Source organism: Aspergillus brasiliensis, assembly GCF_001889945.1.
Source record: "Aspergillus brasiliensis CBS 101740 unplaced genomic scaffold ASPBRscaffold_15, whole genome shotgun sequence".
Lineage (NCBI taxonomy): Eukaryota > Fungi > Ascomycota > Eurotiomycetes > Eurotiales > Aspergillaceae > Aspergillus > Aspergillus brasiliensis.
The window spans coordinates 582,429-609,477 of NW_027137456.1; the positions used below are offsets into that span (position 1 = coordinate 582,429).

Sequence of the window (27,049 nt, forward strand, 5' to 3'; positions counted from 1 at the left end):
AACACGAACTGAAAGGTAACGGAGCAAAGTATTGATTTTATTGTGAGTGATGACGAAACTTCACGCTAAGCAATGTGAAATAAAATGGATACCAGCCAGTGCAAAACACCACGTCGAGCTAGAGCGTGGGCATTAATAAAACTTCATCCCGAGTGAAACAACGCTCAAACTAAGCCACAGCAACCCATCTAATCCAAGAACATCAGTTGACCATTCTGGTTCGTAATCCTCTCATCCAAGCGAATCCAGGTCCGATTCCATCCATCATTGCCGTCTGCCAACTCCGCCTCCAGCACACGTCCGCCATCCACCAAGCGAACATTTCTAGCCGACGCCGCAAAGTTTCCATTCCGCTCCCACGCAAACTTGCCCCAGTGGTTGGCCAACACACTATTCAACGGAAGCACCGAGAGCTGCAACTCCCCCGAGACCCGTCCACAAGCCGCCACCAGATCGTGGTGGCTCTCGAGTCGGATGTCCCGGGCCGACGCGGAGAAGTTGCCGCGCAGAGGCGCGCCGTGATGTGGAGGAGGGCGGTGGTGCTGCTGCTGAGACATCCTCTGTTGTTCCTCCATCCTCCGACGCTGTTCTTCCATTCGGTAGTGCTCCTCCATCCTGCGACGTTCTTCCATGCGACGACGTTCTTCCTCCTCGTGCTCTTTCTTCTCCTTGTGCTTCTTCACGGCGTCTTCGGCGACCGAGCCCATCATGGCTCCACCGATGGTGCCGAGGAAGCCGTGGTTGACTTTGTGTCCTGCGAAACCGCCAGCTGCACCGCCTGCGAGAGCACCCATGATACCCTTGTCGCCTTCGCCGGCTGCGGCGGGGTCGGTGGATGACTCGGGGGAGTACGGAGGAGGTTGCTGGTGGGAGGAGTAGCCTTCATGCTGAGGGTAAGGCGGGTAGGGTTTGGACTCGGAGGGCGGCTGGCCGTATGAGGAAGATTGGTCGTACTGGGGGTAAGGCGGACGTCCCGCACCGTAGGACGAGGATCCGGGGTTCTGGTAGCCGGGTTGAGGCGACGACGATTGCTGGTAGGGGCTGTAGGGTCTGTTGTAGCCACCAGGGCCCTGAGGGAGATACGGCGAAGAGGCACCGTATCGGTCCTGGCCGTTCTCGATGGATGGAGGGTACGAGCCGTATCCGGTGGAACTGGGAGTATTCACGGCAGGAGATGACCAGGGAGAGGGGTTCTGCTGACGGTGATCACCGTTGGCGGGGGTAGCACCGCTACCACCGAAGTACTCTTGAGCTGCCATGGTAGGGTTTAACTGGGTTTGCAAATGGCTGGATAAGATAAAAGAGTGTATAGAAGATGCTGAGAATGAAGAGAAGAGAGAAAAGCAACGAAACGATGAAGGAAGAGAAGTGTTGACTTCTTAAGCGGGAAAGCTGTGGCTGTGCGGGGTTGGGGGAGGGGCTGCCTGAGACCCCGCTAACCGGGCCCAGTAAGCGCGAGTCAGGCACCAAGTGGCGCAGTTCAAAAGCGATAGTTTGATTGGTGGAGAGGCCCAGCTTTGATGGCTGTTCCACGGGCGGGACTGGCTTAGGGCTGACAGGAGCATCTGCACCGCCCCGCTGCACCCGCGCCTAAAGCTCTTTCACGGCGCTTCGGGGGATCGAAAATTGGCTGAAACGTGCGAAAAGCTAAGAGGATAAGACTTTCCAATTCACTGGCTGATGTCAGAAGTGAAGGTTCACACTATAATGTATGTTGTCATAGATAACATGCTTCTATGATGGAGACAGAAAGCTGATTTGATTGCTGCCTATGGCCGGATGTGGGGGCTAATTCTGGGCAGAGGGTCTTCTACCACGAATTCTCCTATCCATTACTTGGCTTACCAGATGGATCACTCTCTGTGACTCCTTAGTATCTTCACCGACTAAAGACAAGACGGATAAGTCGGGTTCATTCTAGACTTGTCATATGCACTTCACCTAGGGCAGAGACGACTAAGCTACTAGAGGTCTAGAACAGTCACAAGCCTCATCTGACTGAACTGGGACATTCGTCATACTGCTTTGATTGTTCGAAATCTCAACGATTAGTACTATGCCACGAGACAACATGATGGAACAAAGAAATGAGACCAGACAAGAAGGGGAAACTTGTGGCCAAGCCATAGACGACCAGAAGCGAGAGACAGACACACGGAGCGTGCTCCCATTTTTATGAACTCATAAGGGACTGGCAAGATCCACCTCAAGCTTGAGTGGAGCGAGCACCCTGTTTTCTAATTTCGGTTTAGTTTCGGGGCCGGTCCACTGTTATCCATTGCACCGCCACGAAACATCGACCAACATTGACGCATGGTTCAGTCGATGGTCTGATATAAATGACACCAGTTTATGCATGATGGGATCTACCAGGAAGAGAAAGCTTGTGTGTAATAGCATGTGAGACATTGCTTATCCGTCCCCACATCATAGTCAGATGGATCTGAAACTCAGCCATCCAAGAGTATGGGAACCATATCCTCATTGATTATCACGATTATCCCCCAATTCGAATTAAAAGTATACACACATTAAAATGTACAAGAATAAGAATATACATCAGCTCACCCCCGAACGATATAAAACCCATTCACGGCAATCTGCTTATCCCTTGCCTCATCCGTCGGAGCCCTCACCCCGATCCAATGCAAGGGGACCTTCTCCGCCAGCTTCTGCCCGCGATACTTGACATTCTCCACACCTTCTCTCGTCCTATCCATCCAGCCCCCGCCTCCACTTCCGCTTGCTCCGTTGGTGCCGACACCTCTTGTTCCCGACACTACAGCCCGATCCGCTGCCCAAGAAGGATGTTCGAGAATGCTCTGCGCATACGACACATCGCACGCATCAGCTAACATAGCCGCCTCAGCTGCCGCCTCGCGCGCAGCTATGAAATCCTTCTCCGTCTGGCCTCGAGGCGGAGGAACATCCGGGCGCAGGAAACCCATGATCCGAATTTGAAGCTTAGTTTGAGCTCGCAGCGGCACAACAGGCTCATCAATGAAGCGGACAGTTGTGAACTTCTGCATAGCGCGCGAGAGATTGACTCTCTCCTGCTGCGTCGGATCGAAGTATACAATCGAAAACACAACACCCTTCCACGGTCCATACGCTGAACCTGGGCCCCTTTCCGCCGTAGACTCCATCCCTTCAACCCTCGCCCACCCGAAGAAATAACCCCGATACCGATCCAGCACCATATCAGGCACTTTACCAACCCTAAACCGAAGTCCATCACTATCCCCAACTTCCACCCTTGCCGTAAGATCCACAGGAAACGGTGCCTTCGGCCCCTCCTCCAACGCAAGCTGATACCCGGCCTGCACATCCCTCAACCCATTCCCACTCTCACCACCACCATCATCATCATCATCCCCTCCGACCCCCAACACCGACCCGACCCTATCCCCAACCCCACTCACCGAAACCGCCGTCTCCGCCGCCGTCTGCGTCACCCAACCCGGCTGATACGGCTGCACCTTATTCTGAATCGCCGTGGTAACCGGCGCCACGACGGCCTCCGCCGCCGTCTGAACATACATCCCCAGGACCATAGCCCCAACCTCCAACGGCATAGTCGATAAGCTCGCGCCCCTCATCGAACTCGGACTCCAACTCGTCGACAACACCCGAAACACCGGACTATAGCACATGACCTTTCTCCTATTCTCGGGATCTCCGCACAGCACCAGCTGGAAGTACCCATCACCAGCTTCGACAGGGATCCTCACCACCATCGTCTCTCGCAGAAGGTGTTGCGCTTCGCGCTTCGTTGCCTTTTTGCGAAACTTGGCAATGTCGCGCTGCCAGGCGCGCTCGTCGACCGGGTCGATTTGTTGCACGTGCACGGGGAGCGTGGGAGTGACGTTGAGCCAGGAGTCCGTGAGGCCGAGGAAAGCTTTTGTTTTCATGCCGGTTTTGCCGGTCCAGCCTTTGCTTTGGAGGTAGAGGGTCCGGGTCGCGGGGAGGGGTGTGTCGGAGAAGATGGAGATGGTTACGGAGGTGGTGCTGCCGCGATAGAAGACGATGCCGGAGGAGTGCCGCAGGATGGTCGTGTGTTTGGTGCTGCTGGTGGGGTGGGTTATGAGACCGCCGAGGAAGTGGGTGGCTTCGTTGTAGGCTTTCTGGGCGGTCGAGGGGCCTGTTGGGGTTGGGGTTGTTGCGGAGCGAGGAGGAGGAGGTGGTGGTGGTGGGAGGGGAGAGGGGGTACGAGATAGATAGAGTGGTTCATTGGGGGTGGTTGCGGAGCGGATGGGCAGGGGTGGTGTGTAGGGTGGTGGAGGGCGATGAGGACGTGGTGAGAGTGGTGGTGATGGCTGTTGTTCTTGTACATGTAGTTGTTGCTTGGAGGATATGCATGGCTGTGGCGGTAGTGTTGGTGAAGGCGACACCGTTATCACGCCGCGGGTAGTGCCATCCGGAGAGGTGGTCTGGCGTAAGGGCTTGCGCTTTATTTGTGTGTTGGCGTGCATGGTGTGGTGCACCACTGTGCGATTGGGTTATCTAGTAATCATTCTGTTTCACTGGGAATGGTCAGGAGAAAAGTCCCCTGGACCCCTATTGATGGTCTGGATCGAGTGGTGATGTCGATCGGATGCCGCGGATGTGATGAGTCAGCGGGTGATAAGATAAGATGGTTGACAGGTGGGGATCATGGATGGAAGTTAAGGTGTTGAGAACATTGCTTGAGCATTGCTGGATGTATTGATTCATAGATTGTAGATCATAGCTCTCTTTGAAATCTTTGCATGTTTAGTAGCTGTGCACTGGTGTTGCGTAATAGCGAGAATATAACTATCCCCACCATGTGGCGGTTGCATCAAGCGGAAAGTATATTCCGCTGCGGTGAAGACATAAAAGGAGCCTCAGTAACCAGCGCAACCGAAACTGAGCGTAACCATCTGCTGTATTCTTTTCAAGTTCAATACTCCTTTTTTCCCCAAATCTACAAAATGTCCCACCTCACCTACTACAACTACGAAGGGGTCGGAAAACGGAACCAGCAAAAGTTCAAATACAGCCAAGCCGTGCGCATAGGTGATCGCATTGAATGCTCTGGCCAAGGTATCCTATAATTCCTGACGAAATACATTCGAGCTGAGCACTGACCATTCCAGGTGGCTGGGACCCCAACACTGGTGAATTCTACAAAGAGATCAACGCGCAAATCGACCAGGCGTTCAAGAACGTCGAGCTGAACTTGCAGAACGCTGGCGGCAAAGGATGGGAGCAGGTCTTCCGCGTCAATTCGTACCATGTCCCGATCAACAACGAAGCTTTGGATGCCATGGTCAGGAACTTCAAGAAATATATGCCGAATCATGAGCCCCTGTGGACGTGCGTGGGGGTGACGCGGTTGGGTGAGGATGATATGAGGGTTGAGATTGAGGTGGTGGCCCATGATCCGAAATAGACCTTTCAGGGACTGAGAGGTCGAGCGTTACGAGCCATAATTCAACTGTTGTGAATGAAACAGCAAACTACCAGGCACGGTCCCATGTGGCATGATTCAACAAGTCGAACCATCCGTAGTCGTCTGGTAGCTGGCTCCACGGTGCAAGATCAGTCCCAAAAATATTAGGTAGCTCTGGAGTAGCTCCGTCGCGAGCGATACCAAGTAGATCAGAGCTATCCTGCGCAGGTCCCTGGATATCAAGATCAACCGTAGCTATGTTACTATCATCCGGTGACACCTCGTTAGGCAGCAGCGGACACAGCTTCCTCAGATTATTCGCAATATGCCGTGCCGGATACCATGACTTAGACAGTCCATCAAGTACGGCAAGACACATTCGCAGCTGGTTACGCTTGGAAGGACAGTCCGGCTCGTCCAGGATGATTCGAGCTGCTAATAGCGTGCTGTGCATTGCCGAGATTGGACTCCGTCGGAAATTGCCAAACGCACGGCAGTATTTCTGAGCCACCACACACATGGTCTTAGCGGAGTCCCTGGATACGCTTCGAGCCTTCTCCGCCGTCTCATTCTTTGGACCAGGCATATCGTAATCGCGAGGGCTTAATAAGAATGGTATGGCAAGGAGAATCTTCGTCGTGTGATATATCATATGCAGTGTGTATGCTTGAGGCACGGAGTTGGAACGATCGATCCTGAGGTTTTGAGGAAGATCGTAGAACCATGATCCCAGCGCAAGAAGGCTGGATTCGAGGAATTCCGGCCGCTCGGATTCCTTCACGAGTGGCTTAGGGCCCCACCTTTCTCGGTCAGAAACTCGCTTTTGTAGTTGAGATGATACTTACACTGAGAGTAGGATCTTCTCGGTGATCTGACAGAGTTCGATCAAGGCTCTTTGCAAAGGTATCACGGCTTTTTGGATATCCGCAGGTGTCTTCGTGTTGTCCTCGGAACCGCCGATTTCGGATGGTAATTCCACCACTCCTTGCTGATTCTGCATGTTGTTAGCGAAGATATGAAGACGGGGCAAGAGTACTGACGAGCATAGTGCATATCCGCCCGGTATAGACAGCACAAAGCTTGTCATGACAATACAGTGTCCAGTAGATTTGTCTTCTCAAGCGTGCCTCCCTGGCTGAGATCGGGACCATCCCCGCAAAGCCTGCAGGGTCTATGTTCAGTCCCATGTCTAAGCACAGTCGGTCTGCCATTCCATGGTGTAGCCATCCAGCAGCATCTTTGCCAATTGCCTATTCGCGTAAGAAGGGGGCTTCGATCCAACCTGGAAGGAAAGAACCTACAAAGTAGACCATGCCAATGACCCCTAGCGCCTGAATCGTTACAAGAGTAGGATGTTCCATCTCTTGGTGTAGAAGACTCTTCGCTCGAGTGAGGAATCCCTGACCGGCAGAGTTGGGATCATTTGGATCTGATCGAACGTCCAAAGAATCGGAATAGCGAGCGCCCAACGCGAGAATAGAGTAATGAAGTAGTGGTGTCCAATATTTCCCTAGAGAGCTCATGCTCTCCCTGAATAGGGTCTCGTCCACAATAGGGTACCACGGCTGTTCCCAGGTGAAGTAAAGATCAATGAGCTCGTTCTGCAGAGAGACAGGAATTTCGTCAATTACTGGGCTGGGCGCTGTCAGTCCAAGATAGTCGTCGATACTATTAGGCGCAGCATCCGTTTGGGGATCACGTTGTGGAGCCTCTTTGCTCCAGCTGCTTGATGGAAGGCCCTGGAATCCTAGCCTCCCACTGGTAGGCCCAAAGTATCGCATCTCACCATCTTTGTCAAAGTTCAATGACTCGTCCAGCGACAGCTGGCCTTTGAGAGATTCACATAGAGTATCCATCGCAGAGCATGCCTCCTCTAGTTTGTCATTGGCCAGAAAGCTGTCTAAGTTTTTACCAGGACGCTGGGATCCACGATCCATGGTGTTGATACCGTGCTGGTCTAGCAGCTTCTCCAGCGATTCGATACGCTGCCTAAGCAGGAGGACGTACGATTTGGAGGCCGGTCGGCGACCATCTTCGCTGCCTGAATACTGGCATGTCACATTCCACTGAAGGCATCTGGAGCATGATGGCTTCACTCCGTCACACTAGAGGAATCAGCGATCGTACCTCGGTGAGGGAATGCTTCTTTTCTACTTTGATGATTTACCTTAGCTCGCCGCCGACGGCATTCTTCGCACGCTTTGGTGGTATACTTTCCACGCGATTTTGTCCTGTTTCTCCCATCCTGTGAAGAATCCATTGCCAGCCAAAGGCTTTTACATGGTTTAAATGAAGTTGGGGGTTGATAATATTAGGTTGCAGCTTATCGTTGAAAACTTGGTCCGTTGTGGGGAAGGATCAGTCCATTTGTCAGCATGAGTGTCACTCATGTCAGCCTTGAATTGATATATTAAACCCAGTCATTGTGAGTTAAAAAAAGGAACATATTCCTCCTATTAGATAAGCTATAACTAAAATCTCTCCCATCAAGAGTGCAGCTTCTTAATAACTGAAATTGGTTAAGCAATATATTGGCCTCCGATACTTTGGTCTACCCGATCAGCCCAATGTTGGGCGTCAAGGGATAGCTCCACCTTAACCTTTCCACGTCATAAGCGAGGATATATGCGGAGAATCCCTTAACCCCAAGGCCGTCTTTTCAACGAGCCTTGTGGATGGCGGTTGGAGTGGATGTAGGCCACACGTTTTGGACGGTGTTGGTTGGTTCACAGGATGTTGCGATCGGTGAAATACCCGCATGCACTAATAGTCACGCCTGCGTTTCGAGTCTTTGACAGACGGCGCTCATTTCATCGGCTTCTGATCCCTGTCCACACAGGAATACGTTCCTAGCGTCAGGACACAGATACCCCTTTTCCTGTCCTGAACCGGCCCTTTGTCGGGGCCAAAATCCATGGCCCATACCAGTGGCCGCACGGACATCTTAGTCAATCGCCCGTTTCCTGTGACAGCGGATAGATCCATCTGGGGGCGCAAATGTCAATCACCGGCGTCGGACTCCTTCCCGCATTGAGGATCATCTTAGTGCTTAGCCAGACGTTAATTCTTAATGCTCCATGTTATAGTTAATGGCCACGAGGCTGGCACAAGGCTGATACCAATATGTTACCAACTTACAATACGGGCAGTGCTTATTCCCTGCACTGGCCTGGACATTAACCCTACAAACGGCCACTAAGAGCCCTGCGTTGGCATCGATTCCCTGCTAGTCACAATCCTAGGCATCTTTAGCTTCCCCAACTAAATATTCGCCAGTGATATAAACGGCTTTTCAAATGCCCATCATAATCATCCCTTAATCCCATTCTTCTTCTTCTTTCCATCATCCCCGTCTTTCTCATTCCTTTCCGCACCTCAAACTTTTTTCTCAATGCAAGGTCCCAACTTCCAACGCGAAGGCCTCGGCGGCCGCATCGCCATCGCTTTGGCGGCGGTCTGCCTCATCTCCTTCTTTTACAAGATGGTGAAGGTGCGACTGCACATGTACCGTCTCAAGAAACAAGGAATGGTATGTGCATCATCGCCCTTTAAACCTTCACTTTGACTAACAATCTGCAGCCAATGCCTCCCTGGGATCCTATCTTTGGACATCTACGCATCATGCCCGGTCTCGCCAAAAAGTGTCCCAGTGATGCCATGCAATCTCAGTCGTTCGCCATTCTCTCAATGGAGTACCCAGGCTTGCAGAATGGCTTCTACATCGACGTCTGGCCATTCATGTGTCCAATGTTCGTCTGCACCACTCCTCCGCTGGCCGTGCAGGCCTGTCAGACCTTCAATTTGCACAAGCCGACCGACCTCCTGGCCCCATTCATCAACCCCATGTCGGGCGGAGACAATTTCTTCACGACCAATGGGGCCGTGTGGAAGCGTGATCGCGATCTGTTCAACCACGCCTTTAGCATGGCGGTGGTGATGGGCCACGTGGAGTACATTCTCGAGGAAGCAGAGATCTATGTTGAGATCCTTCGGGAGCATGCCAAGAAGGGCGACACCTTCTCGATGGACGATCTTGCTTGCAATTATATGATGGATGTAGTGGGCAACGTCGCATTGTAACAACCCCCTTTCTTAACATAAGTTGCGAACGCCACTGACATATCAACAGGAACACACGCTTCAACTACCAATCCGGCCACAATCCCATCGCCGCCGCAATGCGCAGCACCATCGAGCTGGAATGCGGTCGGGAAGGAGAGAACAACCCCTTGCGACGCTGGAATATCCACCGGCTGTACCGTCAGTGGCGAAACAGCCAGATCATGGACCACCACATCGGCTTGGAGCTCGAAAAGCGCTACCAGGAATGGTTGCAGCAAGGCCAAACCACCACAGCCCAGGGTAAATCTATCATGGACATCGTGATTGCCCAGTACATGAAGAACCGACCCGCAAGTCAAACCCGTACCTCGACCCTAGACCCAGAATTCAAGGCTTGGGCCATCATTCAAATTCGTCTGTTCCTCTTCGTCGGACACGACTCGACCGCTGTGACTATCATCTACTGCCTCTACCTCCTCTCCAAGTACCCCGACACTCTCGTCAAGATCCGTGCAGAACACGAACAGATCTTTGGTTCCAAGGCTGCTAGTGTCTCTGCACAAATCAAAGCCCACCCAGAAAAAACCAACCAAATGCCCTACACTACCGCTGTCATCAAAGAGGCCCTTCGTCTCTTCCCACCAGCCAATGGCATCCGTTTCGGCCAACCGGGCGTTTCCCTCACCGACACCCACAGCCCCGACGGAAGGACCTTCCCCGTGGATGACTGCGCCGTCTGGATCGTACATACCGCTATCCAACGGAACCCAGGGTACTGGCCCCATGCCCACGAGTTCGTTCCCGATCGCTGGCTTGTCGAGCCGGGGCATGAGCTCTACCCGCCCACGGGTGGATGGCGGCCCTTTGAGCGCGGCGCAAGAGACTGTGTGGGGCAGAACATGGCTCTTTTGGCGATCAAGATTACGCTGGCTATGTTGGTTCGGGAATTTGATTTTGATGATCAGTATGAGGAGTGGGATCGTCAGCATCCGGCGTCTGGTGCGGTGCGCACTATGTTCGGGGAGAGAGCATATATGGTGGCTAAGGGCGCGGCGCATCCGGCGCAGGGATATCCGTGTAAGGTTCGGTTGGCAGTTTGATTGATACTATCTTTATCGTATGTGTACATTATGGTAGTTGGAGGATATGCTTGTAGATATAGTAAATTGGTTGAAGGGTATGTATCGTGCTCATTGAGGGAAATAGGAAAGCAGGTGTGCTAGTATCGATCAATCTAGCCAGATACTAATTTGCTAATAAATTGTCTCCCTGTCTCGCCACTCCCAGCTTCTCTAAAGAACCAGTTAACCCCAGCCGCACCCAGTTATCTATCTCCTTTTGCGTAGCAACAACTATATAGCCCAGCATGCCAATGGCATTGACTCCAGCCTCTGCATTAACAGCAGCACGTCTTCTCGGAAGAACGACCATCCACCGTTTCGTAAGGATAAAGTTGTGCGGAGACGCACTGGTCGGTGGAACCAATTTGGGATTCTCAGACAGATCCCTCGAGGCTGTCTCGGTCGCCTGCTCAAGAAGATGATTATATATCTCTAGCAAGCGTTCAGGATCCCAGTCGCGGGAATCAAGACGACGATAGGACCATTCAAATGGGACACGAGGTGGCTCACTCTCCCCATCTTTGACATCTAGAAAGGACGCAAAGAGGTTCGGGGGAGTAGGAATCAGCTGGAGGTGTTTATGCAAGCGACTGCATCCTCCATCCTGGCCGCAGTTGTAGAAGACAACGTAGTCTGTAGTATGAAAGGTTGATAGAAGAGACCAAATGGATTTAAAGTCGTCGAGATCAAGGGCTTCATATTGTCTACGGTACCCGTCAGAGGTTAGCAGCATGAGGTGGGGCCGTGCCCAGGAGAATTTGTTGGCGATGAGAAAGTGACTGGAAGTGATTTGGCCGATTTCGAAGCCGTGGGTGTTAATGTCGCTTCCCTTTTGCTTTTGATCCTGATCATTTGCAGTGGCTTCTGGTGTGGTTGGTGTTGATTGAATTGTTGGCTTTTTCGCAAGAGCGGAAGTGAGTAGGAATTGGAACTAGGAGGATGTTATTATATTATTCTGTAGGTATAGCTTAGAGAGAGTGGTACTTTGAGATCTCTGTCGATATGTTCAATTACCACTGCGTTATCGTTGTAAATGACTACGCCAGAATTGACGAGTCTGTCGAACTCAGACAGGATGAATGATTCATTCATGTTGAAGCTGCCGTATGTGTAGTCAACGTCTTATTTTCTTGGCTGATAGAATGCTTATTGACAACGAATATAGAAAAAGTATTCAACATGTAGGGGGATGCTGGTTTATAAGGAAGCTTACTTACGGGCCACCCCGCCTGATCACGCTCGAATAGCCCTCGTTGGCGCAATGTCGCTCGCTGACTCTCTTTCCCACTCCATCCACCGGCTGTCTTAGATTATCAAACCAATCTGTGTATTTATAAGAAATGCTTCACTAAATCATTTTCCGGTTATGCACTCCTGTGCTCATGCTGCAATGATTATTGAACATGGACACTTGCTGCACAATGCACTACACAATGCTAGGTGTATTGATGGAAAGCTTGATACCTACATAAAAGGCAGAGCATTCCAGTCAACACAAGAAACTTGACTATCTCCACAATGTCGACAGTTAATGAAGGTAAATCAGTTTACCAAAGACCAACATTAATTCAATCATGTGTCTGCTAATGATATATGCTGTCAAGATACTACGAGTCAGTGGATGAATGTTTATGTTCCAAGAAATAGATCAAGACCACCAAGCAACTGTTCAATCATACATGGACAAAGTACAGGACGCATGACTAGGTAAGCTCCACCACCAATTCCACTGCAGCAGCGATGTGTTCTCCCTTCCCGCCGTGTGCAACGCCCACACTATGTGCGCGGCCAATCCACTGTCGGGACATCTGGCCCCTGTAGGCAGTACAAAAAAATGACTCTAGTGAGTACCAGCCTTCTTACCAGACTTACTGCCAGACTTGTGACCAGACTTGCCACTACTAGCCTTGGTAGTAGCAGTGGCAGTGTCCCTGGTAGTGGTGGTAGTAGTGGTCGTGGTAGAAGGACTGGCCTGAACATTACTGCATTTCTTGAAGCCATTGCTCTGACCCCGAATATGGTACAGCGATCCCACATAGTTATACTTCTCATTCATGATAACCCGGTACTTGCCCGGATCGCCACCTTTTTCAAGCCTATTAGCACAAGCCCATCTCATTGAACGGAACGTCCAAGGTGAAGCAAGATAAGGGTACCTTACCGGTATAGGTTCCCGAGACCAAAGGATACTCATACAGTTGGGTGGTGGAGCTGAAGAAGCCCTCGCCATTCATATAGGCTTTTGGGTAGTTCCCAGCGCCAGTATAGGCCTGATTGATCGCGTTTCTGATGTCTGTGGTGGTAAATTTTGTCCCATCGCAGTCAACATCTTTGATGGCGGCTCGGGCAACAAGGGTATTAGGCTCGTCGGCCGTCGGGTTGGCGACGGGGCTGGCGATCGCAGTGAGAGCGAGGGCTAGGAGAATGGTGGGCTTAAGACTGGAGAGCATCTCGATTTATCGTTGAAAGGGATGTATGGGCTGTAGGCCACCTAGCGAGAGACGGGCAGTGAAAGAATAAAAAGGGACTGAATAAGTGAGCGCTGATGATAAGATGCAACCACAGACGGTCATGATGCAGTGAGGCAGCTTTATATCCTGCTGTTCTCCTTCTTTACCACCGGGTTCAGGGAGCTCCTGGCCTCGTCAAAAGTCATTCCGCCCCCCAAGAAGCATCTCAGTCGATACACTATACACCCTCACTCAGCTGTGTATACCTCCTTGATTGAAGCGAAAGGGGCCAAATTGTAGCAGACTAATACCAACAGGACCGAATGAGGATACATGTCTATTGGCAGATTAGCAGTGTGACTAGGTCCACCTACTGAATTGGGGCCGGGCGATCTTTGAGGCTGTAGCTTACGGGCCAACGGCAGCACCCGCGCATGTTAGCATCCTTTCATACGAAGATCACCTGTCATGTGCGGGGAGTTACTTCTGTTTTGTAAAGTGGGGGCTGTCTCACAATCCATGTTCCAACCCAATATATATGACAGGCATCTCAGCTCCCTCATAGGAGGGCGAAGATGACCTGTTGGGAACAGTTGTTGGCTGGTCAGTTTCCCTAGTGCTGACCGCTTTTGACTCAGCCCCAACACCTTTTTAACTATCTATTTAAATCCCTTGTCTTGGATCTAATCCTTGTTTCCTTCCATCCCCAATTCAACCCCTCGACCCCAAATCACCACTCCCCATGGAAGCTCTTCAGGAGGAATCAATTGAGCGACCGGAATATCCAGTGATTGATGAACTGGTGCAAAACCCTGCTGTCTCTCCCGCCGAGGCAGTCCAGCGCCTTCTTCGGGTGCGCGAGGACCTACATCGGGAGAGACAGGAATCCGAGTCCCCGTCTGACATCGACGGTAATCATACGTGGTGTGCCATGACCAGAGTTGTGGACAATGCAAATATCACCCCAGCAGAACAGCAGGGCAAACTCCTTGACTTCCTTGCTGAGCTACAACACACCAAGGTCGTTGATCCCGTCACAGGCGAGGAGCCAACAGTTGTTGACTGCAAACTCTGGACTGAGCTCCCATACCTCGCAATATACTTGAGAGATTGTTATGGTTTTAGGTTCAAACCGGGTATGTCCCCAGCATCCATGTCGGCCAATTCCATAGCTGACTCTGCCAGACTATGCCCAGCAAGTCGATGAGGATCCCCAAAAGGAGTATCCTCCAAGCGACCTCCAGGAATGGGAAAATCGGAATGCCTTCATGGCGCAGCTTACCGCGAGGGCCGATCACTTTTGCCCTGTTATGGACGCATCCCTGTACGCATTTTACTCCTGCCGATCAGCATTTCAGGAAGAGCCGATGATAGAGGAGACCGTACGCACTGCCTGTATTTGGTATATTCATGCAGGCCAGCGTATATGGGAGAATTGTCAGGTTCGACGGGTATTTGGGGACGATGATGACCCACCTCCGCGCCGAAGCTTTAATATGAAGAAATGGCGCCGTTATAAGAAGGGATTGTATGTGGCACAACAGGCGTTTCCCAGGGAAAGTACGCAAGAGATGATACGGATGGCGTTGGAGGAGATTAAGAAAGCAGAACGCGGAGAGTATGGATATTATGAGAAAAAGACTAAAAAGATGAATTGATTTGCGCAGAATCTTTGCTGCGTGGTTCGTACAATCGCATCGGACCGTATATATTGAATGTGTTTTCCGTTTATTTCATTATTTTGTTGCTAAGAAAGCGTTATATGGTTCTTATGAGGAGTATTGTTTGTGGCTCAATGGCAGACCTTCGTAGACATTCGTAGAGCATCTCCGAGGAGCAAGTTGACAGTGGCGAAGGCCCTAGTCAATATCAACGCACGTTATGACCTTGTGGAGAGCCCAGTCAGGTAAACAGCCGCGATCGAAGGTCTTTTTTTTCCAGCAAGAACAGTAAAAAGTAGGTCATTGTGCATCGTGACCTTCAGCCTCAAGTTCGTAGGTCACCTCTTGATTCCCTTTCGTTTTGGCCAGATGAAGACAGGTCTCGCCCGCCGGACTCTTCCGAGACATATCTGCCCCCTTTTGCGTCAGCTTACACAGTACAGAAAGCGCGTAAGCTTGCTCAAAGCGTTTCCAGCAGAATGTCGCAATCTTCATCCTTATTATTGGCCAATGAGAAGCGTCGTCTGAGGCGGCTGAAGTTCCTTTAAAGTGTGAATCCATGATGAGACAAAGCCAGATGAGGTAGATCCTCCAGCGTAAGTAACAAAGTTCCATTAAGTCCTGGATTTGGGGTTCTTTTTTAAAGCGGGGTCTACCGTTCTATATAGCTTCGTACCCGGGAAGTGCATTTCCTCTACTCTGTTACTCCGTGTTGGAAGTGTAAGCACCCACTGGCTGATTCACAAGCCACAGCCACTGGGGTTTGGGCCATATATGCTATGCCATGTAGCTCAGACTCGTCGTGGCAAATGTAGGTACCCTCAGAACAGGCCTTGGTGCCTCAAGCTTACCTGCAGGGAAGGCCATTGGGCGGAGTCCAGAAGTTCCCTCGTGCCGGAATTCAGCAGCTCGGGATTCAGCAGCTGCTCGAATGGCTCCATTATCACAAGTCGGAACAAAGGAGCGTTACACATTTACCAGCATGCCAAGAATTTGCGACCGGCAGATATGAAAATTAGGCAAACTGTTAACTCATTAGCAGAGCGGTAGCCACGCCAGATGTGTAAGATGGCTGCAAGGCCATTTTCAACTGTACTTGGGGCGAACTCCAGCATTACCCAGATGTTGTGAACGGTCACTTTCATAGTTGAATTGCGGGAAGTCTGAGTGTATGATGCTGCGAATGACTTGAATTAGCATTTTCCAGGCGATGGTTTTGGTTGGCTCTAGATCTATTTGTGTAAGCGCGCCCTGCAGCGACACGCTAGTGCTGACAATCGCCTCCGATTCCCGTCGCCCCTCGACCATGTTCGCTGGGGTTCAAGAGCAATCAGCCACTTTAAAAGCACGAAGAAAACCTCCGATCTTCTTTGAGAGAGCCACGAAACTTAGTTACCATCATTATGAGAAGCCAGTCGGACGGGTCGACCCTACAGCGAGTCTCAGATGACGCTGGTAATGCCCTGATCAGGGAAGAGGCCTTCTCTGTGGCGCCCGCCTCGGAGTCGAAGAGCAAGGTTCCCTTTCATCGGCACGTTTTAATGGATACATGGGTCCCAGAGATAAGCGCCGCCGTACTCATGCTGCTTTGTCTGGTAGCCATAGTGGTAATTCTGAAGGAGTATCAGTTGAAACCCATTCCCGACCTGCCATGGGGATTGACGCTCAACGCAATTATCTCCACCTTGACGACCTGCTCAAAATCCCTACTCCTGTACGCCACATCTGTTTCAATCAGTCAATCCAAATGGGCCTGGTTCAAAAGGAGGAAGCCCCTGCAAGACTTGCAGACATTTGATGAAGCAAGTCGCGGCCCTCTAGGGTCGATGGGACTGCTTTCTGGCCGTACAGTGAACTCCGTGGCGTCCTTGGGCGCAGCTACTATGATTCTTGCCCTAGCCTTCGAGCCCTTTGTCCAACAGGTTGTGGAATATTCCGTTGAATCTGTCAAGGCGCCATCTCCTTTTGCTACGGCCAAGAAGGCTACCAGCTTCGCCGGCGACTCTTTCGGAGACTATGTGATGTCGTCCGCGATGTCTGGCATCTGGGCCAACGAAGACACTTTCCAGACTATCCCCTCGTGTCCGACACAAAACTGCACGTGGCCAAGTGTTCAGACGATTGGCTGGTGCAATAAGTGTGCGGATGTCACTTCTTCTACGACTTTGGACTGCCAAATCAACTCTGATTTTGCCAAAGTTTCCGCTGGTCTTGTCTCCACCCGCCAGCCGTGCACCGTTAATTTTCCCGATGGATCTCAAATCGTATACACGGCGAACGTGAGCTTGGCCAAGCCGGATGGTTGGGTTGACCCTGCCAATGAAACCGTGTTCTACTATCCCCAGATCCTCATTCAGAGCCTACAGCGCCCTAGATCAAGGAACTCAAGCTATCTCGGTGTGGCGGATCCCGTCCTTGCTATAGGACAGGTCAACTTTTCGAGTCAGGCGGTTAATAACACCTTCACCGACCTCACCGTGGCAAGCGCCACTCAGTGCGTTTTGAGTCTCTGCTCCCGGGAAACCGCGCTTTCATTGCGACAAGGTCACCTATCCACAAATATCTTATCTATCAATTACGGTCGCCTATACAATCACACATTCGAAGGAGTTGAAGACCCAGTCACCTGCTGGGCCCCCGATGACAAACCTTCGTCATTCGAACCTCTTCCTGCTCCATCGGACTACGATCGTGATCCCGTCTGGGTCGATGTCTCCTCTTCAGCTTTCTGTGTCGCAAACGCCCAGTGGGGGCGGACCCTCCAGTATGTCCTTTCTGGTGTGCAAACTATGAGGGTTATCAGTGGCTCCGATGCCTACTTCGAGGACGGTCCTTTCTTCGAGGGATCGGCAGCGCCCATAACTGTGGAACATGCAGGAGACAAAGGCCTAGGACCGATTATAGAAGGCATATCATTGTCGCTCAGCAAGCTGGCACTGGATCTGGATAACCACACGGTTTCGGGGTTTGCATTCGCATCTGAGACGTTGGTGCGAGTGCGCTGGCAATGGCTCACCTTACCGTTTGCATTGGCATTGGCTGGAGTGGTTCTATTGGCCAGTGTGATGACCCGGACAAGGCAAGGGAAGATACTGTTGTGGAAGTCGTCGGTAATGGCTGTTGTATATCATGGGCTGGAAGAGAGAGCGGAACGGCCAATCAACGACCCTGTCAGCAACATGGGGGTGACTGCAGAATCGACGCGGGTGTTACTTGGAAAGTCGGAAACGGGAAAGGGATTAGCTTTACACGTACAATACTAAGAATCACAGCTGTGAAGGAAAGCGTACCCTCGGGTTTGAAAATTGGCTTCCATGTTTTACACAGAGAACTATCTCAAACCCTAACGCCAAGGCCATGGTGAGCAGGGATCCATAGGTTTTACTTGGAACTCCATGAGCTTTCTTTTTCATACGCAGAGTGTAACCTTCCCTTGTATGGTACTGTGATATGCCTAGCGCATTATACTTAATGCGGCCCCTGCCCAAGGAATGATCTATTGGGGCCAGGAAAGAGTGTCTCAATGTGTCCTGGTCAAGGCAAATTCGAGCATCAATGTAATTCTACACCAAGGAGGGGGGGTGGAAGTACCTATCATAGAACAGGGGACATCACCAGGCACTACATCGTGCGTAGGCTGACTGACCTTGATTGACGGCGGTTCAAGCGGACATCAATTTAACACAGTGTGAGTAGAAACATGCCGATTAAGTTCCATCCAGCAGGCCGGTCAAGCACAGACACATACAGTTCAGATAGTGCAAACTGCGGACAAGCAAGAGAGAAGTACTATTATGATAGTATTACATGGGCTGAAAGCCAAGAAACCCTTCACCCACTAGTCCCCATCAGCGAACAAGTGCTGGGGGTAGTCTCCTTTGTTGTTGGCTATGCTGACATCAATGTCACTGTCAAGAAGTGCCTCAATAACCTCGATGCCTGGCCAGAGTGAATACCTCAACATATTTCACTCAGTTTCGACTGGAGTACATCACGCAGGATGAAGGAATACTACAGGACTTAATTGGGAAGACCTTCTCGCAGCCTTAGGCATAAAATTTAGCCTCAGGAATCAACATCTAGCCTCAGGCTTCAGTTCGAAAGCGGTAATCATTTTGCTGATCATCATGTGAGGCCTTTCCTAAAGCGGAGGCGGAAGGTTTGACAGGAGCCTCCCAAAGCAACCACGCGGTATGCAATGCAATTCACCTATGGAGAAGACAAGCCTCTACATTCATACACTCTATCAACGCAGAAATCCACTCTGCCTCCAATTTTGGATATACCGTCGCACCACCTCCTCGCCCACCCGGCCAAGGGCCTGCAACGAAGGCGACCTTTCTCGTGCACGCGATGTGTCTAGTACCAGTCCCCCGCACGACATGCGCTCAAAATTATCTGCCAACCAATCTGCCATCACACTGGCGGGATTGTCCTCCCGGCTTCCGGGAAATGCTTTGACTCGTTGAATCCATTCAAGAAATGGAACAATATTGTCTGGTGGAATGTTCAACTCTTCCGCCAGAAACCCAATCATCTCAGACCAAGACTGGCGGGCCGCATTATCAACATGATAAACTGTATGGGGATTCTCTGTGAAGAGAAGGTCCGATAGCGTGGCTGCTACGACGTCCACTGGTGTCCAGGACAGCAGTCCATCCAACGAAGGGAGGACCTTCAGTGTTTGAGCGGATTTTAGCAGAGCCGGGAAGTGTTCTGCAGCATTCCAGTACCCAGTTGTGGACGATCCTGCTATCTGTCCGGGTCTGACTACCATTGCGTTGAATCGGTGAGGGTGTTGACACAAGGTCCGGTGGAGGATCTGCTCGCAGACGAACTTGGCTTCCGCGTAGCCGTTTGTCAATGCCCAGTCGATTGTGCCATGGTCTTCTAGCACTGTTGCCTCGCTGTTCAGTAACGGTCGATGGCCAACTGTTCCGATGGATGAAACGAATTGGAACCCAATGCGGTTGTCAGCCGAACGACCCGAAGAGATATCGCAAGCTAGATCGATCAAGCTTCTCATCATTCGAAACTGTGACTCGAAGGCCGATAAACTCATCGCTCCATTCATTGGCCAAGCGTTGTGGATAATATGAGTAACACCTTTCTTCAACGTGCCATACTGCTCATTTGAAAGACCTAGTAGTGGCTTCCCGTCTTCAATCATCAAAACTGTGAGCTTATCCAATTCGTCTGCAGTCAAAGCTATACCGCGCTCAGCCATAGCTTGTTTCTGCCGCTGCAGCGGCTCCCCCTTTCCTCGTCTATTGATGCAGATAACACGTTCGACTTCCTTCATCCGAGCCAGGTGTGCCACCAGATGACTACCGAGACTCCCTGTGGCTCCAGTGACCAGCACGCCTACGGGCTCAGAAATGGTCTTTGAACCAGGTACAGGCACCGCGAAACCTTCAATAGCACGCAGAATATATCCATCAGTAGCCCGTCTACGAGCTGCCGAATCAACTCCCGCGAGAAGATCTACGCTTGCTGGCTTCGGCCCCAGTGGCAGACGCGCACGCTGCCTCCCGGTGCATGTAGCAAAAAGGACTCGTTGAACGCTGACTTCTGGTGAATAACCATCTGTCCAGTCGACGTGACCGTACCCAACCGCGTGCAGATCTGTCTCCCAGCGCTGCTCGCTGGTAATAGCATGAGTGCGTCCGTCATTGAATACCCACCAGCCGCGAAACAGTCCAAATACGATGTCAATTGCAAACTGGGGTCGGGTCATCTCGAGCATCATGACCACTCCATCAGGGCGTAATGCCTCTCGCATGTGACGCGTCGAGACTTGAAGGTTCGATGTCGCATGCACCGCATTGCTCGCGATAATGATGTGCTGGGAGCCGACGAGATCATCGGCTGGCGCCTTCTCGATATCATGCACTCGGTATTTGACGAATGGGTAATCCTTCAACCGCCGACGGGCTTGAGCCAGAAAAGCCGGGGAAATGTCGCTAAACGTATATTCAACAGCGATTTCGAGTTTAGCAAGGCCCGGAAGCAGCCATTTCGTACCGCCCCCGGTACCGGCACCCATCTCAAGGATCCTCAGCGGTGTCCCTGACTTGGCGTCCAGACTACTCGCGAGGCGCTGAATAAAATGCAGCATTTGCTTGTATCCGGTGACATTGTGCGACTCATCGCCATACATCCAAGAAACGAGCTCTTGTCCTTCTTTGGTCCCGAAGATAAGCTGCAGGCCGTCTTGCTCACCGCGCAGGACCGAAGCCAGCTTGCTGCCCGTGTATAACGCAAGCTTGCTCGCTCCTGCGAATTCCGGATAGGTACGGCTAATTTCTTCCATAATGGCAGCACTGGACTTGTCGGTCCATGCAATCCCTGTGCGGATCGCGACTGTTTCTTTCATGTCCACAAGGCGGGCTTCTTCTAGCCTTCGGTATAGGTAATCGACCAATTCTTGATGCTGAGGATCATGGGAGATGCGGTCCAGACGTTCGCCTGGTTGCGCGATACGTATATACGAGCCTAGAGCCTCGAACGCCTCGAGCGTGAGGGTGACGCAGAGCTGCATCTGGAGAGGGTTGAAGCTGTGGACGCGCCCACTGCAGTGATTCTCCGACAGGAACTGATCGGTCAAGGCTTTGGTCTCACCAAACGCCTTCAAAACAAGGTCTTCCGGCAGAGTCAATTCTAGAGTGTCCGCACTGGCGCTGGTACATGACTCAGAAGGCGCAACAATCGAATCGGTATCTTGGCCACCATTGTCAGACCTGGTGCTGCTGTCACTCTCTTGCTCAGTAATGTCCAGTCCCATCGCTTTCTGCACTGCACACAGAAGCTCTCGGAATGTCTCCGCCTCCATCAAATTTGCTGCCGACAGGGTACAGTTGAAGGCTTCTTCCAACTCCCGCGCCATTTCCATCGCCATCAAGGAATCTACGCCTGCATCTGCTATGTTATTATTGTCGCGGATTTCACTGGGGTCTACGGCGCAAAAGCCAGCGACCACCGACTTTATGCGTGCGGGAAGGTCTGACTCCTTGTCTTTCGGTTTTCTATCCGCCGATGGTGCCTGGCACTTATCATCCACAGCCAATGTAGTTTCGGGTGTGATGGATTTGGCCTGATAATCGGCAGAATTCAACTTGGACAAGACTTTGCAGAACATCGCCTTAGGCACACGGGAATACTTCATGCCGATGAAGAGTTCGACTAACCGGCCACTCTTTGGGTCGAAGACGAATATGTCGCTGGTATAAAACCCATCCGATCGCTCATGCGTCGCTAGAACATCCCATATTTCCGGTCGAGGCGTTTCCGGGTCCGCGTACATCGGCGTGCGCATCCACTGCTCCATCCCGCTGGCGATGTAGATATCGGACGGTGACCGGTCCGTCATGCAATTTACCCAGAACCCACCGACCTGGCTAAAGGAGTCGCAAAGGAACGTGTCGGCCCAAGTCTCGGCGGAGTACTTCTTGACTACGCGTCCGGCTGATTCGTTGCCTTTGCCCACTAGCTTTGTTACCCCGCGGTAATCCGCAGAATAGTCGACGATCTCAGAGAAGTAGCGGTATATATTGCGGCCTTGTAGAACATCGTCTACATTTGGGTCGCTTAGGAGGTCTTGACAGCGTCGATGGCTGATGAGGCGGCTATAGCGAGCAAATTCGGCAGAAAGCTCGGCCTCGTCGGGGTCAAACATTTTAATCTGGGCGACGCAATGCTCTACTTGAGAGCGAGGGCCTTTTTGGCTATCCTCGCTAATATATTTCACATCCCAGATGGTCTTCTCCTTGTTGTGCGCATGCAGCAGGATATAGACATCTCTGCTGTCCAGCCCAAGTGGCGCATCGCTCGTGACATTCCTCACCTGCGGGATTTTGCCTTTTCCTTCTGGAAGGCTCCGCAGCGCCTCAACGACATTGTCCAGCATATGTGACGCCGGCGCAAGAGGAGCCGTCTGCGCGCCTACATGTCCAGACAGCGCTTCTCTATACTTCGGATGGGCAGTGTTGACACGAAATTTAGCCATCAGCTGATTCCTGTCTTGGTAGCCAAGGAACTTCAGTTTCTGATCGTCTGAAGTAGTATTCATCTGGTGATTGACCACCGGCAACGGCTTATTATCCATCCAATGACGGCTCTTCTCGAACTGATACGGTGGCAGAAGTATAATCCCGTAGTCTGGCGTTTGTGTAGAGTGATGCGCCCAGTACGTGGTGTGTATGCCCTCTTTCCAAAGAGCTATCGTGGCGTCTGTCAAGTCACGGACTCCGTTCTGCCCTGTGATGTTGACACCGTGGAATGTATGATTCGGGCTGGAAGCCTCTAGAGCGCGACTAACCATCAGGGTGATGGTAGACCCAGAGCCTGCTTCCAGCCATATACATGCAGGGTACTGCGCAGCCAGACGCTGAACAGCGTGACTGAAATACACTGGTTGGCGGAGATGGTCAGCTACGATACTTTTAGGTGGTAGTCCTGTTACTGGCTGCTCTGTCGCGCGCTCCAGACGGATGACCGGCTCACTGAGCGCCAGATCCTGCGTTATCTCGCGCAGATCAGACATCAGCGGTTCGACCAAGGTACTATGGAATGCATTGGTGACATCTAGTCGCTTCCACCTGAGACGCGAGAAAGAATGCTGCGTCGTGAGACTCTGCTGAACTACGTCGATAGCTACCATTGAACCAGCGAGAGTAAAGCTACGAGGACCATTAAAGCATGCAATTCCCGCTGAGTCTACGTCGGTGGGCGTGGCCTTTGCGGACTCTGCGAGAAGCCCGTCAATTTCTGCCCTGTCGCCTTCCACTGCGATCATCCCACCCGGATCTGTGCCCCAGTTGTCGCGGATGAGACGAGCACGGCGGCAAATCAATGTCAGTGCGTCTTCGAGATATAATACACCCGACACGCACATGGCTGTCAGCTCGCCGAAGCTGTGGCCGATGACGGCGGACACGGGCACGCCGCTGTCTATCCAGGAACGAGCGCATGCGTACTGTAGGGAGAAGAGTTGGATTTGTAGCTTGACGTGGTCGGTGATTGGGATGCGCTTGAAGATGTCGGGATAGAGACTGTCGTAGCCGGAGTTCTGAAGAAGATGGTCGCATTTGTCGAGATGGTTGCGGAACACGCGCATGGTGTCGTAGACGGTGCGGTCGAGGCCGATAGATTTGGATACTTGACCGCCGAAACAGAGCACCACGGGGGATACTTGTTTCTTCGGCCGGATGAATTGTGTGTCTTGTCCGTTGGCTATAGCTGATAGCCTTACATCGAGGTTCTGTTTCGAGGAGCAACTAAAGTGGACCTGGCAGTCCAGGGTTGGATTCGACTGGCGACAGGCGCTGAAGGAGATATTAGCCAGCGAGGAAGCATGCTTTGAGGACAGCGCTCTGCCTTGCAGAAACTGCCGTAGTCGTCGTGCGTAATCACGAACTCGGTTCTCATCGAGTCCACAGATCCGAAATGGCAGAGCAAGACCCTCCCCATGAACAGCACTATCCTGTCCTCGAGACACAGGCGCCTGAATAACCACCACGGAGGCATTCGACCCACACGCCCCGTAGTTATTGATCAACGCGACGCGATAATCTGCCTCCCAATCCTTCACCACCGTCGGAATCTCAATCATCTCATCAGCCTGGATATTCGGATTCAACTTCTCGAACCCTGGCTGCGGGGGAATCCTCCCCTCATGAATCATAAGCAGCACCTTCACCAATGCCACCATCCCCGACACTCCCTCCGTATGCCCTACCAATCCCTTCACTGACCCCAACGACAGCTTCCCTCTCCTGCCATCACCACCCATCACCTCCCTCACACTAGCATACTCCGCCGGATCCCCCGCCTGCGTGCCCGTCCCATGAGCCTCCACAACCGACACAAACCGCGGATGAACCCTCGCCCGCTTCGTAACCTTCCTAAACAACCCAGCCAACGAACCCGCATGAGGCACCACCACGGGCGTACAATTATCATTCTGCTCCACGGCAGTCCCCGCAATAACACCCAGAACATGATCCCCATCGCGCAGCGCATCCCTCATCCTCTTGATAAACACCGCCGCCACCCCCTCGCCCCGACAATACCCATCCGCTTTAGCATCAAACGGTCTACACGGTCCCGTCGGGGAGAGAAACGACGCGCCATTGAGATTATCAAACCCCAGCGGACTGGTGATACAATTAGCGCCGCCGACCAATGCAGCTTTGCAATCGCCGTTGAGAATCGCGCGACACGCATGGTGCAATGCCACCGATGACCCGGAGCACGCCGTATCAATACACAGTGCTGGTCCGCGCCAGCCGAAATAGTGGCTGAGTTTCCCGGCGATGAAGCTCCGTAGGAGTCCTGTCGCGGCGTAGGCGCTGGCGGGGTGGCAGTTGACGTTGTGTTCGTAGTCGACTGTGCAGCAGGATACATAACACCCTACATCCTTAGTGATATTCTTATTGTTGTGGGTATGAGAGAAGTATCCGGATTGTTCGACTGCCTGATACGCCACCTGCAGAAGTAACCTCTGCTGCGGATCCTGGGCCATAACCTCCCTAGGCACCTTCTTGAAGAATTTGTGGTCGAAGGCGTCGATGTCGCGGAGGAAGTTGCCGATCCATGGCTTGGTACAGGCGTCTGGTCGCCAGGGGGTTTCGTAGTGTTTGTATCGCTCCGCGGGGAGGGTCCTGTGTTGGGATTGTGCGCTGCAGAGGAGTGTCCAGAATTCGTCGAGGTCGTCGGCGCCGGCGACGCGGAGGGACATGCCGATTACGGCGATGTCGTTGTCGTAGGTTCGCGGGGGGTGTCCAGGGGACGTGATTCGGGGGTAGATGTCGAGTTGGAGGTCGGAGAAGTGAATGATGCGGTCACGGAGATGGCGGTGGAATGAAGGAGGGATGCACCGTTCGTGGCCGAATTCGATGACTATCGCGTTGGTGTGTTGGAGATGGGCGTGGTAGATGGATGAGAAGGTTTGATACCACATGCAGGGCTGGGAGAGGACGGATTGCAGGACGAGTCGGTGCAACGGGCCTTGTCGGATGGGTGAACCGGTGATGTTGGTCCATGTTTGGTGGTGGAGTTGGGATGCGTCGGGGAGCTGGAGGGTTGGGTAGGCGTCGCAGAGGGCGTAGAGAGCATCGAGGGTGGAATTGTGTCCGGACCAGTGATAGCGACCGTTGAAGTTGATATGCGATGCTGAGAATCCTGCTGATCGAAGGGCCTGCAGTAAGGGAGAGAGACAGCTCCGAGGAGTCATGACAGTGCTGCGATTGGAGTCATATCGAACGGTGATGTACGTCTGTTGACACTTAGCATATCTCCACATAACACATCGACGTAGTTAATACCTCAGGAAACCCCCCAATTACCCTCCCCATCTCTACTTCCATCTCAGCATCATGTAACACAGTCACCGACGTAAACCTCCTCTCCCTCTCCATCGCATCCCCCATCACCCCAAGTACCATCGCCAAGCGCACCCCAACCGCCCCATAAACCTTCAAGCGATCTAGACTCCCTCCAGACGCCGCCGCCACAGCAGCGCTCAAAAAGCCAATACAGAAGCCTACAACCTCCATCCCAACCTCCTTCTCTTCCTTAGAACCCTCATCTTCATTCTGAAGACGAACAAACTCTGCAAATTGTACCAAATGCCCCACCATAAACATCGGCGCATGCAACACATACGGCAAGGGAAACCACTCCTCCTTCACCTCGACATCCGTACTCAGTACCCATCGTCGTAGTTCGTGGAGCTGCTCCTCTGCATCTGGAAGTAATCTTTCCCGGAGGGAAGGGAGATATGTTCCTGCGTAGCGGATATACACCGGTAACTCGGATAAGACATCCAGCGCCCAGTGATTTTCCGGATGGGCGTGGAGAGTCTGTCGGAGGAGACGGAAGTGAGGGGCGGTGAAGGTGAGGGATTGGCAGCCGAAGAGGAGAATTTTAGGAGTATTCTTTTGGGTTAGAATGGAGAGGGGGGTAGTAGAGTGTTGTTGTTGGGAATGTTGTGGATGTTGTTGGGCTGTACTGCTGGGCATGGCTGATTGATAGCCTCGTTTTCTTTCTCTCTCACTCACTCGACTAGTCAACTAACCCGTTAGCGAAGCCCGTTGGCAAAACGAAGCCACCTAAGCACTTGGTACTCACTTAGTATTTGCTAGTTTATACCCAATAACCAATGATATGTCCTGAACAGAGCGGCTTAAGAATATCGTTGGATATCGTTGGATATGACATACCCATTGCTTTTTTGCCTTTCGTGGTGGTTCTTGGCTCAACCGCCGGCCGGAGTTTGTTGTGCGGGTTATCTCTTCGGGTAGCGTCTAGCAGAAAATTAGATTGAGAAAGGGGTTAGCTGTT

At 52.0% G+C, this 27,049-nt stretch overlaps 10 protein-coding genes across 10 annotated transcripts; 4 read left to right on the top strand and 6 right to left on the bottom strand.

Annotated features, from left to right (window-relative positions):
• Positions 1–188: 188 nt before the first annotated feature.
• Positions 189–1,259, bottom strand: ASPBRDRAFT_34088 (putative glutamine-serine-proline rich protein; the record flags this gene model as incomplete). Its single annotated transcript, XM_067623187.1, has 1 exon — positions 189–1,259. The coding sequence occupies one exon, from the start codon at positions 1,257–1,259 to the stop codon at positions 189–191; it is 1,071 nt and encodes a 356-aa protein (XP_067474975.1).
• Positions 1,260–2,328: 1,069 nt separating this feature from the next.
• ASPBRDRAFT_47764 (LipA and NB-ARC domain protein) lies at positions 2,329–4,528 on the bottom strand. The gene has a single exon (XM_067625937.1). It carries the CDS (start codon positions 4,470–4,472, stop codon positions 2,565–2,567), a length of 1,908 nt encoding a protein of 635 aa, XP_067474976.1. The 5' UTR covers positions 4,473–4,528; the 3' UTR covers positions 2,329–2,564.
• Positions 4,529–4,952: 424 nt separating this feature from the next.
• Positions 4,953–5,413, top strand: ASPBRDRAFT_135429 (RidA family protein; the record flags this gene model as incomplete). Its single annotated transcript, XM_067618701.1, has 2 exons — positions 4,953–5,064; positions 5,118–5,413. 2 exons carry the CDS (start codon positions 4,953–4,955, stop codon positions 5,411–5,413), a joined length of 408 nt encoding a protein of 135 aa, XP_067474977.1.
• Positions 5,414–5,480: 67 nt separating this feature from the next.
• Positions 5,481–7,673, bottom strand: ASPBRDRAFT_199954 (uncharacterized protein; the record flags this gene model as incomplete). The annotated part of the gene is made up of 5 exons (XM_067621379.1): positions 5,481–6,213; positions 6,259–6,407; positions 6,454–6,663; positions 6,715–7,518; positions 7,581–7,673. 5 exons carry the CDS (start codon positions 7,671–7,673, stop codon positions 5,481–5,483), a joined length of 1,989 nt encoding a protein of 662 aa, XP_067474978.1.
• A 1,071-nt stretch (positions 7,674–8,744) lies between these two features.
• ASPBRDRAFT_47767 (cytochrome P450) lies at positions 8,745–10,789 on the top strand. The gene is made up of 3 exons (XM_067625938.1): positions 8,745–8,942; positions 8,993–9,489; positions 9,543–10,789. The coding sequence occupies exons 1-3, from the start codon at positions 8,805–8,807 to the stop codon at positions 10,573–10,575; spliced, it is 1,668 nt and encodes a 555-aa protein (XP_067474979.1). The 5' UTR covers positions 8,745–8,804; the 3' UTR covers positions 10,576–10,789.
• Positions 10,649–11,688, bottom strand: ASPBRDRAFT_661061 (uncharacterized protein; the record flags this gene model as incomplete). The annotated part of the gene is made up of 2 exons (XM_067628661.1): positions 10,649–11,527; positions 11,635–11,688. 2 exons carry the CDS (start codon positions 11,686–11,688, stop codon positions 10,721–10,723), a joined length of 861 nt encoding a protein of 286 aa, XP_067474980.1. The 3' UTR covers positions 10,649–10,720.
• Positions 11,689–12,174: 486 nt separating this feature from the next.
• Positions 12,175–13,462, bottom strand: ASPBRDRAFT_161318 (uncharacterized protein). The gene is made up of 2 exons (XM_067619489.1): positions 12,758–13,462; positions 12,175–12,681 (listed from the first exon to the last, which is right to left on the bottom strand). The coding sequence occupies exons 1-2, from the start codon at positions 13,044–13,046 to the stop codon at positions 12,437–12,439; spliced, it is 534 nt and encodes a 177-aa protein (XP_067474981.1). The 5' UTR covers positions 13,047–13,462; the 3' UTR covers positions 12,175–12,436.
• Positions 13,463–13,589: 127 nt separating this feature from the next.
• On the top strand, positions 13,590–14,844 carry ASPBRDRAFT_186370 (DUF3632 domain-containing protein). The gene is made up of 2 exons (XM_067620072.1): positions 13,590–14,182; positions 14,232–14,844. The coding sequence occupies exons 1-2, from the start codon at positions 13,789–13,791 to the stop codon at positions 14,702–14,704; spliced, it is 867 nt and encodes a 288-aa protein (XP_067474982.1). The 5' UTR covers positions 13,590–13,788; the 3' UTR covers positions 14,705–14,844.
• Positions 14,845–16,031: 1,187 nt separating this feature from the next.
• On the top strand, positions 16,032–18,379 carry ASPBRDRAFT_47770 (DUF3176 domain-containing protein). The gene has a single exon (XM_067625939.1). It carries the CDS (start codon positions 16,111–16,113, stop codon positions 17,968–17,970), a length of 1,860 nt encoding a protein of 619 aa, XP_067474983.1. The 5' UTR covers positions 16,032–16,110; the 3' UTR covers positions 17,971–18,379.
• Positions 18,380–18,953: 574 nt separating this feature from the next.
• On the bottom strand, positions 18,954–26,727 carry ASPBRDRAFT_210626 (uncharacterized protein; the record flags this gene model as incomplete). The annotated part of the gene is made up of 2 exons (XM_067621909.1): positions 18,954–25,982; positions 26,032–26,727. The coding sequence occupies 2 exons, from the start codon at positions 26,725–26,727 to the stop codon at positions 18,954–18,956; spliced, it is 7,725 nt and encodes a 2,574-aa protein (XP_067474984.1).
• Between the last annotated feature and the right edge of the window lie 322 nt (positions 26,728–27,049).